Here is an 11,176-nt window from a genome sequence, read left to right on the forward strand (position 1 = left end):
GAAACAGGTAATTAATTAAATATATTAAACACACTTGAAAATCACAACAAATGTAATAATATTATGTTATTAGTATTTTATATGTATGCTTTAATGTTAATATCAAATAAATATCAGTAAAACAAGCAACCAACCAGGAGTTTGATCGGTTGCCTGGCGTCAACACAAGCGGGAAGTATGGCGGCTAAAGTGGGGGGAGCAGATGCAAAGATGGCACAAATAGAAGGTATGATGCTTAATCATTCTTCAAACTGCATTGCTTTTTAGAGTTACATAAAATGTAAAATGTGGGTTTGCTTCCAATTTGAATCTAGGAAGCGGTATGTGCACAAGTATATGCATTTAGATGACCGACCTGTTTGTTTTGAAATACGCAGGAGCAACGGGTATAGTGCCTAGTGGTTGTTGTAGTTTTTGTCAAGCACAGCACTCAGGCTGTTGCTTCAGGAAGTGGCAGTTCTGGACTACAACTCCCAGAACACCTGGTCGCGCCACAGTGACAGTTGCTGGTTTGACTTGGAGAGCCCAAATTGATTTGTGCCGAGAACAGCTTCGGGTTTGTGTGTGCTTCTACCTGAAGGGTACACATTTAATGCAAATAGCATTTTGTTTTATTGCAAGCCTGACTGATTGTAATTTTTTCCAATAATCATAAGATAATTACACATACTGTCGTGTTGACTGCGCACAGCTCACATTACTGAAAGACCCAGTTCAGGTTACCCTAAGGGGTAATATACATATATATTCATACATTAGAACGGTATATAATCCCGTAGTTATATGGAAAATATTGTTTAGTTAACCATAAATAGAAGCAGTCACAAATGGGAGTATCAAGTCTACAATTAGGCGAATATGGTAAGTACCGACATTTGCACGCTTTGACATAATGCAGCTACATTTTTCTTTCGTTTTTGCATTTCGTATTAACGCATCATTCAATATTTTATGATTGACAATGTCGTTTAATATAGAATGCAACACATAGACCAATTTTATTACCTTCACTGCTTCTAACTTGATGGACAAAATATGTAAGTTTCAATAAACAAGCCAAAACATACCACACTGTATCACACCATCATTGTCATTCTTAAATCCAGAATATCATCATGTTTCATATCATGGTGGTAAATATCATTTATGTTAACATTTCAAACCGAATAACTTGATTTTAGACAGCAATTATTTTCTCTCTTTTTGTGCTTGTTTATAGGTTTATAACACTTTTTATGTATCCTTCCATGACATTGCTTTCTAAATGTTCAATTGTCTTAGCTTAGCAACTGCTTGTATAGGTTTATTAAACATGTCTGTGTGTTTGTGTGTGTTTTGCACACAGGCCCAGTGGTGGACCTCTCTTCCCAGGGAATCCAGAAGCTGGAGCCCTCTCTCCCCTGCCCTCCTGGGTCTCACACTCTGATCCTGGATGGGAACCACATCATAAAGCTGGAGCACCTGGAGAAGTGCAAAGAGCTTTTGCAGGTACAGATTGGAATATGATGCCCAAATGATGGTTGTTTATTTTTTCATTTATACTTTACGATTAAGTGAAACTATAACATCAACCGTCAGCTCCAGCTATTTAGTGGTCTTGTATATCCTTGCAGTTGTCCGTTGCCAATAACCGCCTTGTTCGCATGATGGGAGTATCCAGACTGGTAGACCTCAGAGTACTGAATTTACCCAACAACAGTATTGGCTACATAGAGGGGCTAAAGGATCTGGTACACTTGGAGTGGCTGAATCTGGCTGGCAACAACATCAAGGTAATGGATAAAGGCAGATCAATAACACAGCTGCTCCAAGACTCATCAAATAAAAAAAAATGTCAGCAGTTTTTCCCCCTAATTAAGGAAAATGCTGTAGTCTCTCACTAGAGTTTGTAGAGTTTGTATTAAATATGAAAATAAAATGTATTATTCTGCATAGAATGCCATTCAAAATGCAGCAATGAAATTATCATTTAAATAACAGGCAACTATTTTCTCTTTCTAACTAGGTCATTGAGCAGCTTAACAGCTGTATGGCTCTTAAACATCTGGATTTGTCTGACAATAATATCTCTCAGATTGGAGACCTCTCAAAACTTTCATCTTTGAAGGTAAAATATCTTTTGATTCTGTATGAGAAACCCCACATAAAAGGCTGCATCCTAAGAATAGAATTAAAGTCTGTCCATCTACCATGCAAGCACATTCAGTTATGTCCCCCCTTACTTTTCCATATTTCATATTTAATCAAATACCTGTCTGCACTTGGAGCTATATAAACATCCTTAAACTCATGATCATGTATCAATACATTATGTTTACTGACATCAATTAAGATAACATTCTGCTTACTGAATGTCCCATAAATGAAAGTTCTGATTAAAAATCCTAAATCCAGTATCACAGATTCAGATTCAGATTCAAGGTTTGGTTCATTTAATACACCATCAACCACACTGATCTAAAACAACTGCATGCCAGCACATTGGCTGAAGTGCTCGGTTGATCGAATAATAATGTAATTTTTTCTAGGTTAAAGATGATTCTCACTTTGAACACTAGAGTGTAGTGGTGCTCTTTTCTGAAGCCTTACCTGTCTGTGTCTGGGGGTTGCTGTGTAGATTTGATTGTAAGCTACAGAAAGGCCATTTTAATGAATAGAAAATATTTTTAACACGATTTCCAATATTGCCATTTGTTGAAAAATGACTTTTTATAAAGATCACCATTTCACCTTAAACTGTGATACAATGGCATCTCCCTAGTACATATGGAGAAGGGAGCCCTCACTCGACATGCATTACACGGAATTGGTTAATCAATAACAAAGTAAGTTTAACATGTGACTTGTGTTGTGCAGACTCTGCTCCTGCATGGGAACATCATCACTACACTGCGCAGTGTTCCTGCCCACCTGCCTCCAGAGCTCACCATCCTGTCCCTGGCAGAGAATGAAATCCGAGACCTGAATGAGGTAATGACAACTTCTTTATCTATACACAACCCTGCAATGGTGTGTAAAATGATGGTGATTACCAATGGCTCACTGTATGAATGACATGATTACCAATTTCACTATTAAAGTCCACAACAAAATGGAATGGAAACTTTTCAAAAGTTGTGTAATTTTATCCTGTGTTGATTGGACCTCAGTGAGTTTTTTAGGCTTTGTTTGGTTTGTGTACTGTAAGTTGTTCCTGTGTTAGATGCTGATTTCCTTGTAAACCATTACTAAGTACCCCCCTCTAGTAAACGCTTTGCAGTTATTTTGTAAAGCAGTATAACTTTCTCCCCTCTTTCTATACCATTGTGTGCAGGCATGAAACTCATTAAGGTACCTATTGTTTCACCTGCAAACCTGCCAAATATCCATTAGCCACCTTAACATTTGACTTGTTTTTTCAGAAGAGCCATATGATATAGCCCCTCTTAATAAAGACAGTATCAGGTTTTATAAACACTTGCATTATATTTCTAAATGTACTGTAAATATGTAATGTCCAGAAGCGGCTTACAGTTTTAGTTGGCAATCGATGCATCAAAAGGCAATACATAAATAATCTTGCCATATTAAGGATTATAGAGTCCTAAAAAAAAAACATTAAAAAATAAATATAATATTGTAGGTGCTTGTATTCTGAGAAGATAACAAAAATCACAATTGCATTCTGTATTTTTGCATCTACCATTCAAAATAATAGGTATAGAGTAACAGCAGGTGAACACAGTGTTGGAAATACTGTAAACAATGCAAAGTGGAGAGGGTTAAAATCAGGTTATTCCTTATGGTGGCTTAGACCTGTATGAACGTGGTTAATGATTGGTCTTCTGGGAATGTTGCATGCGCTTGCTCAAATGTATTAATAGTTAAGACCCTTACTGAAAGCATGCATCATGGTAAGGATTAACTGCCATAGGAATTTGGGCTTTTCTCCCATAATCCTGGTATGTGAACATTTGTCCCATTTTTTCAATCCTAGGTAATATTGAACATTTTTACAGGACACAGTTTATAATTTATTCAAGTTCTAATCCTGGATCAGATTTGCTAAATTAAAAATTCTGTATGACTTAATTTCCTGTTCACATTGAAATAATTCTAGGTGTCTTACCTGGCTGCCCTCCCTGAACTGGAGCAGCTGTCCATCATGAGTAACCCCTGTGTCATGGCCACCCCTTCTCTGCCTGGCTACGATTATCGCCCCTACGTAGTCAGCTGGTGTCTCTGCCTTAAGATTCTGGATGGCTATGTGGTGTCACAGAAGGAAGGGTAAGTACTGTGGTTGAGGTCTGAGATTTTGGGTACATGATTGGAGACAAGATGTCCCTTGTTTTGTAGTGGAGTTCTGTTATTTAATGGTCCAGTTGGAGTTGTATAGCATGTGGCATATCTAAAGACCGTTATGTTCAACATCTTTTTCAATTCAAGTGTGTGAAATGATTTGACAGAAATGTTTGCTTTACACTGTTCAATTGTTCTGTAGTGTTTTAAATTTAAGATAAGGGCAACTTACAGTTTATATAAGAAACATTTCAAAACATTACTGAATAGTCAAAAAGAATCCAGAGAGATTTGTAGTAAATAAAAAAAAAAATGTTATCCAAAGGAGCACCACAGAAGAGGTTCACTGGGCAATCCCACAAAACTGTCTTAGGAAAGGTATGAAGGACAGGCAGTTTGATACAGGCCGAACAGGAAATGGGGCTTTTGGGCAGGGAAGAATCTGTTGTATGTTGTTCATATATTTGTTTCTTTACTCTCTAGTTTAAAAGCAGAATGGCTCTACAGTCAAGGTAAAGGGCGCTCATACCGCCCTGGACATCACATCCAGCTGGTTCAGTACCTGGCGTCTGTCTGTCCTCTCACCTCCACCCCAGCCCTGCAGTCTGCAGAGGATACCAAGCTAGAGAAAATCCTGAACAAGCAAAGGTGGGGCCATTAGAGAGATCCACCCCCACTTTCCAATCTGGGGCTTATTCTGTAGCTACTCCAGACTTAAGACTGATTACAATGCCATGTTATTGATTGATTTCTCCAGGCTTCATCAGAAACAGCTGCTTCAGCAGTCCCAAAAAGGAAGTCCCCCGATCTCCTCCACACCCAGCAGGCCCACTCAGCTTGTGCTGGAGCAGCGCAGCCCTACCCAGTCTCCAAGGGCATCTCTAGAAAGAGGTAGGACTGAGCTCCACACTCCTAAAACTGGTAAAATATGAGCATCCATGGTCACGCTGCTATTACTGGATGCCAGTTATTAATTGCTCCGTATAGCCAGATCTGTAAGTATGTGGACACATAAATAATTGATTTTTCTCAGCAATATTAACTTTCAGGACTTTTTCCTGCTCATTCCCAGATCTCTTACTGTGTGGTCAGCTCATGCATTTCCTGTTGTGTTTCAGAGCCAGCAGCCCCACAGATTAACACCTGGTTGGGCCTCAGTATCTCCTCTGACCATTGCTACGCTGCCGATCCGGCTTCCCGCCTGCCCGCCCCCCGCAGTGAACCGCTCTTCCTGGAGGACATGCAGACGGACGAGGATAAGCTCAGCTGCAGCCTGCTGTCCTCAGAGTCCACATTCATGCCCGTCGCCTCTGGCTTGTTCCCACCATCCCCCAGTCACCAGCTCACACTGGACATCGAGGAAGAGGAGGAGCAGGACTGTGGGACGGCCATCCTGCACCTCACAGACTGCATAGCCGACCAAGAGCAGGAGGGAGAGGGCGAAGGGCAGGAGAAGAGCACAAAGCAGGATGTCTTTACTCCAGGCATCTCTGATTCACACGTGAGCAGCGTGGACTTCCCAGCAGGCATTAGCAGCTATGTGCAGATGGGCAGCCAGCATTTAAATGGCGCACTGGCCTTCGAGGACTGTTCGGTCTGCACTGTTGTGGACAGGGAGCAGCAGCAGGAAGCCTTGGTCCACACTAATGACAAGAGGTGTCCCAGCTCGGATGAAGCCGCCATAATAATCCAGGCATGGTGGCGGGGATGCTGGACCAGGCGTTTCCACCCCAGGGCAAAGGAAGTCCGCTCAGAAATCCGTCTCCGCAGAATGCAGGAGCACATAGTATTTCTGTCCACCGAGCTGGACCGGTAAGAGCTGCCCCTGTAGATCCTCACTCACAGCTTCAGCATCCTTACGGTCAGCAGGACATCTTTAGTTAAACAAAAGTTTCCCATCATGTCCTTTCTTGGAACTTGAGAAACATTTGTCACAAAGCATGTTGTTAAGAAATTGTTTACTTTGGTGGAAGAATCTACATGAGAGAAAATATACAGGTACTTACATAGGCTTTTTAGGAAAGCATTTCAGCCGTTGTATCTTTGAAATGTTCTGGTGCTTAAGTTTCATCACACAATATCAAAAGGAGTTGTCATTTATATTTGGCACTATTGTAATGTGGTCTGCAATGCAGGGTCCATTTGTTTTTGCTTAGTTTTTTACTGCCGCTGAGCTTGGAATGATCATAACAGTATTCAAATAGCTGTGGATATTTTGGTAAGGCAAGTGTAAGAAATAGATTTGATTGTGACCTGTCAGTGTTTTTAACCTGGATCATGACCCTTTAAAGATAGCACCTTTCTCCTTCCCCAGGGTGAGAAAGGAGCAGGAAGAGGAGAGAATACAGAGGCTTGTACAAGAAGATGCTGTGAAATTTCTGTGGCAGCAGGTTCGTGCGTGTTTCTCATGGGAATTTTAATCGGCATAGCAGTGTGAAGTGTAATTTCACTCATTATTTAGAAGCTTGATTTCATGTCTTCATGATTTAAACAGGAAACGAGATGTAAACAGGAAACAGGAAGACCAGATTAGAGTTTGCCAATAAACATCCAAAGAACAAGGTGTTTAAATTGTCAAAACTATTTTACTCTGTTAAGACTTAAGAACAGAATAGTTTATAGGAAATAACTTTTCTTTATATAGCCTATCATCCTATTATTTTGCAGCTGCTTTCACGCTGTGTTCTTTCCTCTCTCTGTGAAGCTCCAGTCCATGCAGCTCTGGCAGCAGTCTGTCAACCAGCAGCTCCAATCCCTTCCCCATCGAGCTGTCCCTGTGTCCAGCTCTGTGATTGGCCTGTCTTCCTCCTGTCTGTACGAGCTTCCACCACCGCACTCCTTAGCTCCGGACTTCAATGGCATGGCGGCGCCCTGCTGCGATCACTCCTTCCCCGACTCGGGCTTCCACTCCTCGGGCGAACCCCAGGGAACTCTGACTACCTGTCACAGTGCCACGGATGACAGCCTGAGCTCGGCCACCGGAGACTCCCTAGAGACAGTCCGGCCCTTGTCTGAGGGAATGAAAGAAGGCAGCGTTTTGAGTCCCGGGACAGGCAGCCAGGACAGCTCTCGCAGCGAGCAGGACAGCAGCCTCCTGCAGCAGTACCTCACCTCAGTCCAGCAGCTGGAGGAGGCTGAGGAGGGGGCTGGGGAGAGGACGGGGAGCTTTATTCAGTGCGAGTCCCCGGGCTCCCCACTACTGCAGGCTTCAGAAAAGACCCCCCCTGCCTCTGAGACAGACCATGCCCCAGTCTTTGAGAGAAATAAAGCGCCTGAGAGGCAGGCCATGCTCCTGTGAGCAGAACTGTGATCAGAGAGAGAGCAGGGAAGGGGCAGCGGTGGAGGAAAGCATTGTACTCCACTTCCTCTCACTGCAAGCGTGCTGTACCCTAGAAGAGGCAGGACATTCACCAGAGACTTGAAGTTTGTTACGTTGACACACTAACGTATCAGCATGTGAACTGCTGTACTCACCTCATGGATTTCTGAGAAGCTTTTTGAGATCCTCAATTCTGAACAAAGTCAAACATCACAAATCAAAACCGTTAGTCTTTTGCCTTTGAACATTTATGAGTAATACATCTGTAATTTTGACCTGTTTGCCTATAATCATACAAATTATGTATTGAAACTTTAATGAATGCAGTATTTATAGCAATGATATATTAATATTATCCCAGATCAGCCTCCCTTATACCTTGACAAACAGGATATGCCATTTCAGTACCGTGATAAAGGTTTTGTGCTGCACAAGGGGAAGGATAATTTCCCTGGAGTGATTCTCTGTTGAGTCTGATTTCAGACCAAAGCTTGTAAATTAATATGAGGTTTTCAACATCTCTAAATGTAGCCCAAATATGATTTATTATCATAGTGAGGCTGCGTTATTTTGAAGAATTAAAATGCATGTCGTTTATTATGCCTTATTTCCATCCCGCTGTCAGGTAAGGTCAGTCTTTGGGTTCCTTTGCGTCCAGATCTCCAAGAGGAAGTCTACCGTTACATTTCAGAAAAAAATTAACACTCCCCTTGGAAATCCAACATTAAGAAAATGGAATATTGTGATATTTTCTGGACATAATTGTAATCCAAGAATGCAGTTTTGCATTAGGGACTCTTCTAATGCTGATCATTCCCCAGAATGGTAGGATGACAAAGCTTTTTGTTGTTGTAGTTCTTTTTTATTTATTATTTTGTGCAAACTACAGGTATATACTGCTCACCAGTCGATAATGCTCTGTGTAATGTAAGTAATCAATGGCTCATTGCATTTTCTGCTGCAGTAACTGTCATAGTCAGTCTTGCATAGACCAGTCATGTAAATACTTTCAGCAGTAGGAAAGTGTAGGGCCATTGAAGTGGAGATGATGTCATCCATTATCGGCAAATGATATGCAGTGAAGTCAAATGACACTTTGATTAAAGAAGTATACGATATACATGTGGACTTTCTGTGGCAATTTATATGTTTTCATAACTCCTATATAGACAAATGTGCACTTATTCTGGTTGATTTCCCCCAAAATTTTCAATCTCTACTATTTGTCAAGAATTCATATATTAAAGTCAAGTACAAACTGTGCACTTTCTGTTACCGATATCCTTGGTCTAAACTACAAAGACATATTCTAGTTGTCTGCTTATGGACAAGAAGGTTCTTCTGTGAATAACCACTCATTGTTTGATACGTTGCTTAAAAGTTAGTGTGCATGTTCTGATGAGTTATCCTGAATGTAAACTAATAATATTCCTTTTGCAAATAAAATTTCTACTGATTGCAGGTGATAATTGTTAAGTTGAATGCATTTTATATTTTGTTTTCATTGTTTTATAGGATTTGGTTACCATCAGTGGGGAAATGGCACTCTAATTGTACATAATCTTAATACTTAATAAGGAAATGGAGTGTTTGTTGTTAATCATATAGGCTATTTTATGTTCTGCTTATTTGGCCACAAGTAGACCTTGAGTCAGATCTATACCTAGAAGCCCAGCAGCTATTTCTTTGACATCTGTATTAGAAGCATTGTAACAGTGTGATGAAAGGCGAACCATTTGAGTGGAAATCTTTTATGATACAAGATAAACTGTGTGGCAGTTGATTTAACACACACTGTTTATCTGCACATTTGCGTAACTGTCCAAAGTTTGGTCTTATTGCAATTGGTAACTTGTCATGTATATACAGTGTACATCTGCAGACATCACTCATACAGAGACTGGATGCAGGGCTAATGACACAGAAACACTCTATAGACTGGTAATTAAAACTACAGTTAGGTCCATAAATATTTGGACAGTGACACAATTGTCATAAGTCTTTAGTCCTTGCATGTTCTTGGGGTGTTTTGCCTTCAGTTTTGCCTTAGAAATCAAGACAAACCAATCCGAGAGATCGCAAAAATCAATTATTTGGTACATTCTTAAAAGAAAGAACAGACTGGTGTGAGCTCAGGAACACCAAAAGGCCCGGAAGACCATGGACAACAACTGTGGTGGATGACAGAAGAATTATTTCCATGGTGAAGAAAAACCCCTTCACAACAGTTGGCCAGATCAAGAACATCCTCCAGGAGGTAGGCGTATCTGTGTCTAAGTCAACAATCAAGGATTTGTCATTTATATTTGGCACTATTGTAATGTGGTCTGCAATGCAGGGACTGTTTGTTTTGCTTTGCTAGCACCTTTCTCCTTCCCCAGGGTGAGAAAGGAGCAGGAAGAGGAGAGAATACAGAGGCTTGTACAAGAAGACACTGAAATTTCTGTGGCAGCAGGTTCGTGCGTGTTTCTCATGGGAATTTTAATCGGCATAGCAGTGTGAAGTGTAATTTCACTCATTATTTAGAAGCTTGATTTCATGTCTTCATGATTTAAACAGGAAACGAGATTAGAGTTTGCCAAAAAACCTGTAAAGAACCCTACAGTTCTGGAACAACACACTATAGACAGATGAGACAAAGATCAACTTGTACCAGAATGATGGGAAGAGAAGAGTATGGAGAAGGGAAGGAACTGCTCATGATCCGAAGCAGACCACCTCATCTGTGAAGCATGTTATGGCATGGGCATGTATGGCTTCCAAGGGAACTGGTTCCCTTGTATTTATTGATGATGTGACTGCTGTCAAAAGCAGCAGGATGTATTCTGAAGTGTTTAGGGCTATATTATCTGCTCAGATTCAGCCAAATGCTTGGACGGTTCTTCACAGTGCAGATGGACAATGACCTGAAGCATACTGCAAAAGGAACCCAAGACTTTTTTAAGGTGAAGAAGTGGAATGTTCTGCAATGGCCAAGTCAATCACCTGACCTGAATCCAATTGAGCAGCATTTCACTTGCTGATGGCAAAACTGATGGCAAAACACCCCAAGAACAAGCAGGAACTAAAGACAGCTGCAGTGCAGGCCTGGCAGAGCATCACCAGGGAAGAAACCCAGCATCTGCTGATGTCTATGGGTTCCAGACTTCAGGCAGTCATTGACTGCAAAGGATTTGCAACCAAGTATTGAAAGTCACAATTTAATTCATGATTATGTTAGTTTGTCTAAATAGTTTTGAGCCCCTAAAATTGGGGAGACCACATATAAAAATTGTTGTTATTCCTATACTGTTCACCCAATTTGAAAGTAACTACCCTCAAATTAAAGATGAGAGTCTACACTTAAAGCACATCTTGATTGTTTTATGGCAATTGTGTCATTGTCCAAATATCTATGGACCTAATTGTATAATTACATTACTCAGGCCTCATGTGATTTGTTTGACCTTTCACAAGAAATAAGATGAATGCTATTTGAACATGTCTGCATTTGGTTTCAGTGATGCAAGAGAATTAGAAGAAAGGCTGCATTGAAAATTGTACAGTACAAGTTTGTACTGCTAATGCCTTTTTTTTTAC

General features: G+C 40.8%; 1 protein-coding gene across 2 annotated transcripts; it reads left to right on the forward strand.

Annotated features, from left to right (window-relative positions):
- Window positions 1–142: 142 nt before the first annotated feature.
- cep97 (centrosomal protein 97) lies at window positions 143–9,058 on the forward strand. Of its 2 annotated transcripts, none has more exons than XM_066706270.1 (11): window positions 143–226; window positions 1,346–1,488; window positions 1,614–1,772; window positions 2,006–2,107; window positions 2,857–2,970; window positions 4,100–4,266; window positions 4,762–4,926; window positions 5,036–5,169; window positions 5,397–6,090; window positions 6,593–6,668; window positions 6,983–9,058. In XM_066706270.1, exons 1-11 carry the CDS (start codon window positions 178–180, stop codon window positions 7,574–7,576), a joined length of 2,397 nt encoding a protein of 798 aa, XP_066562367.1. In that variant the 5' UTR covers window positions 143–177; the 3' UTR covers window positions 7,577–9,058. The 2 variants fall into 2 exon arrangements, with proteins under 2 accessions (XP_066562367.1, XP_066562369.1); XM_066706272.1 differs by lacking the exon at window positions 143–226 and adding an exon at window positions 509–861.
- Window positions 9,059–11,176: the final 2,118 nt, after the last annotated feature.

This window comes from Amia ocellicauda, chromosome 6 (genome assembly GCF_036373705.1).
Source record: "Amia ocellicauda isolate fAmiCal2 chromosome 6, fAmiCal2.hap1, whole genome shotgun sequence".
Classification (NCBI taxonomy): Eukaryota; Metazoa; Chordata; class Actinopteri; order Amiiformes; family Amiidae; genus Amia; species Amia ocellicauda.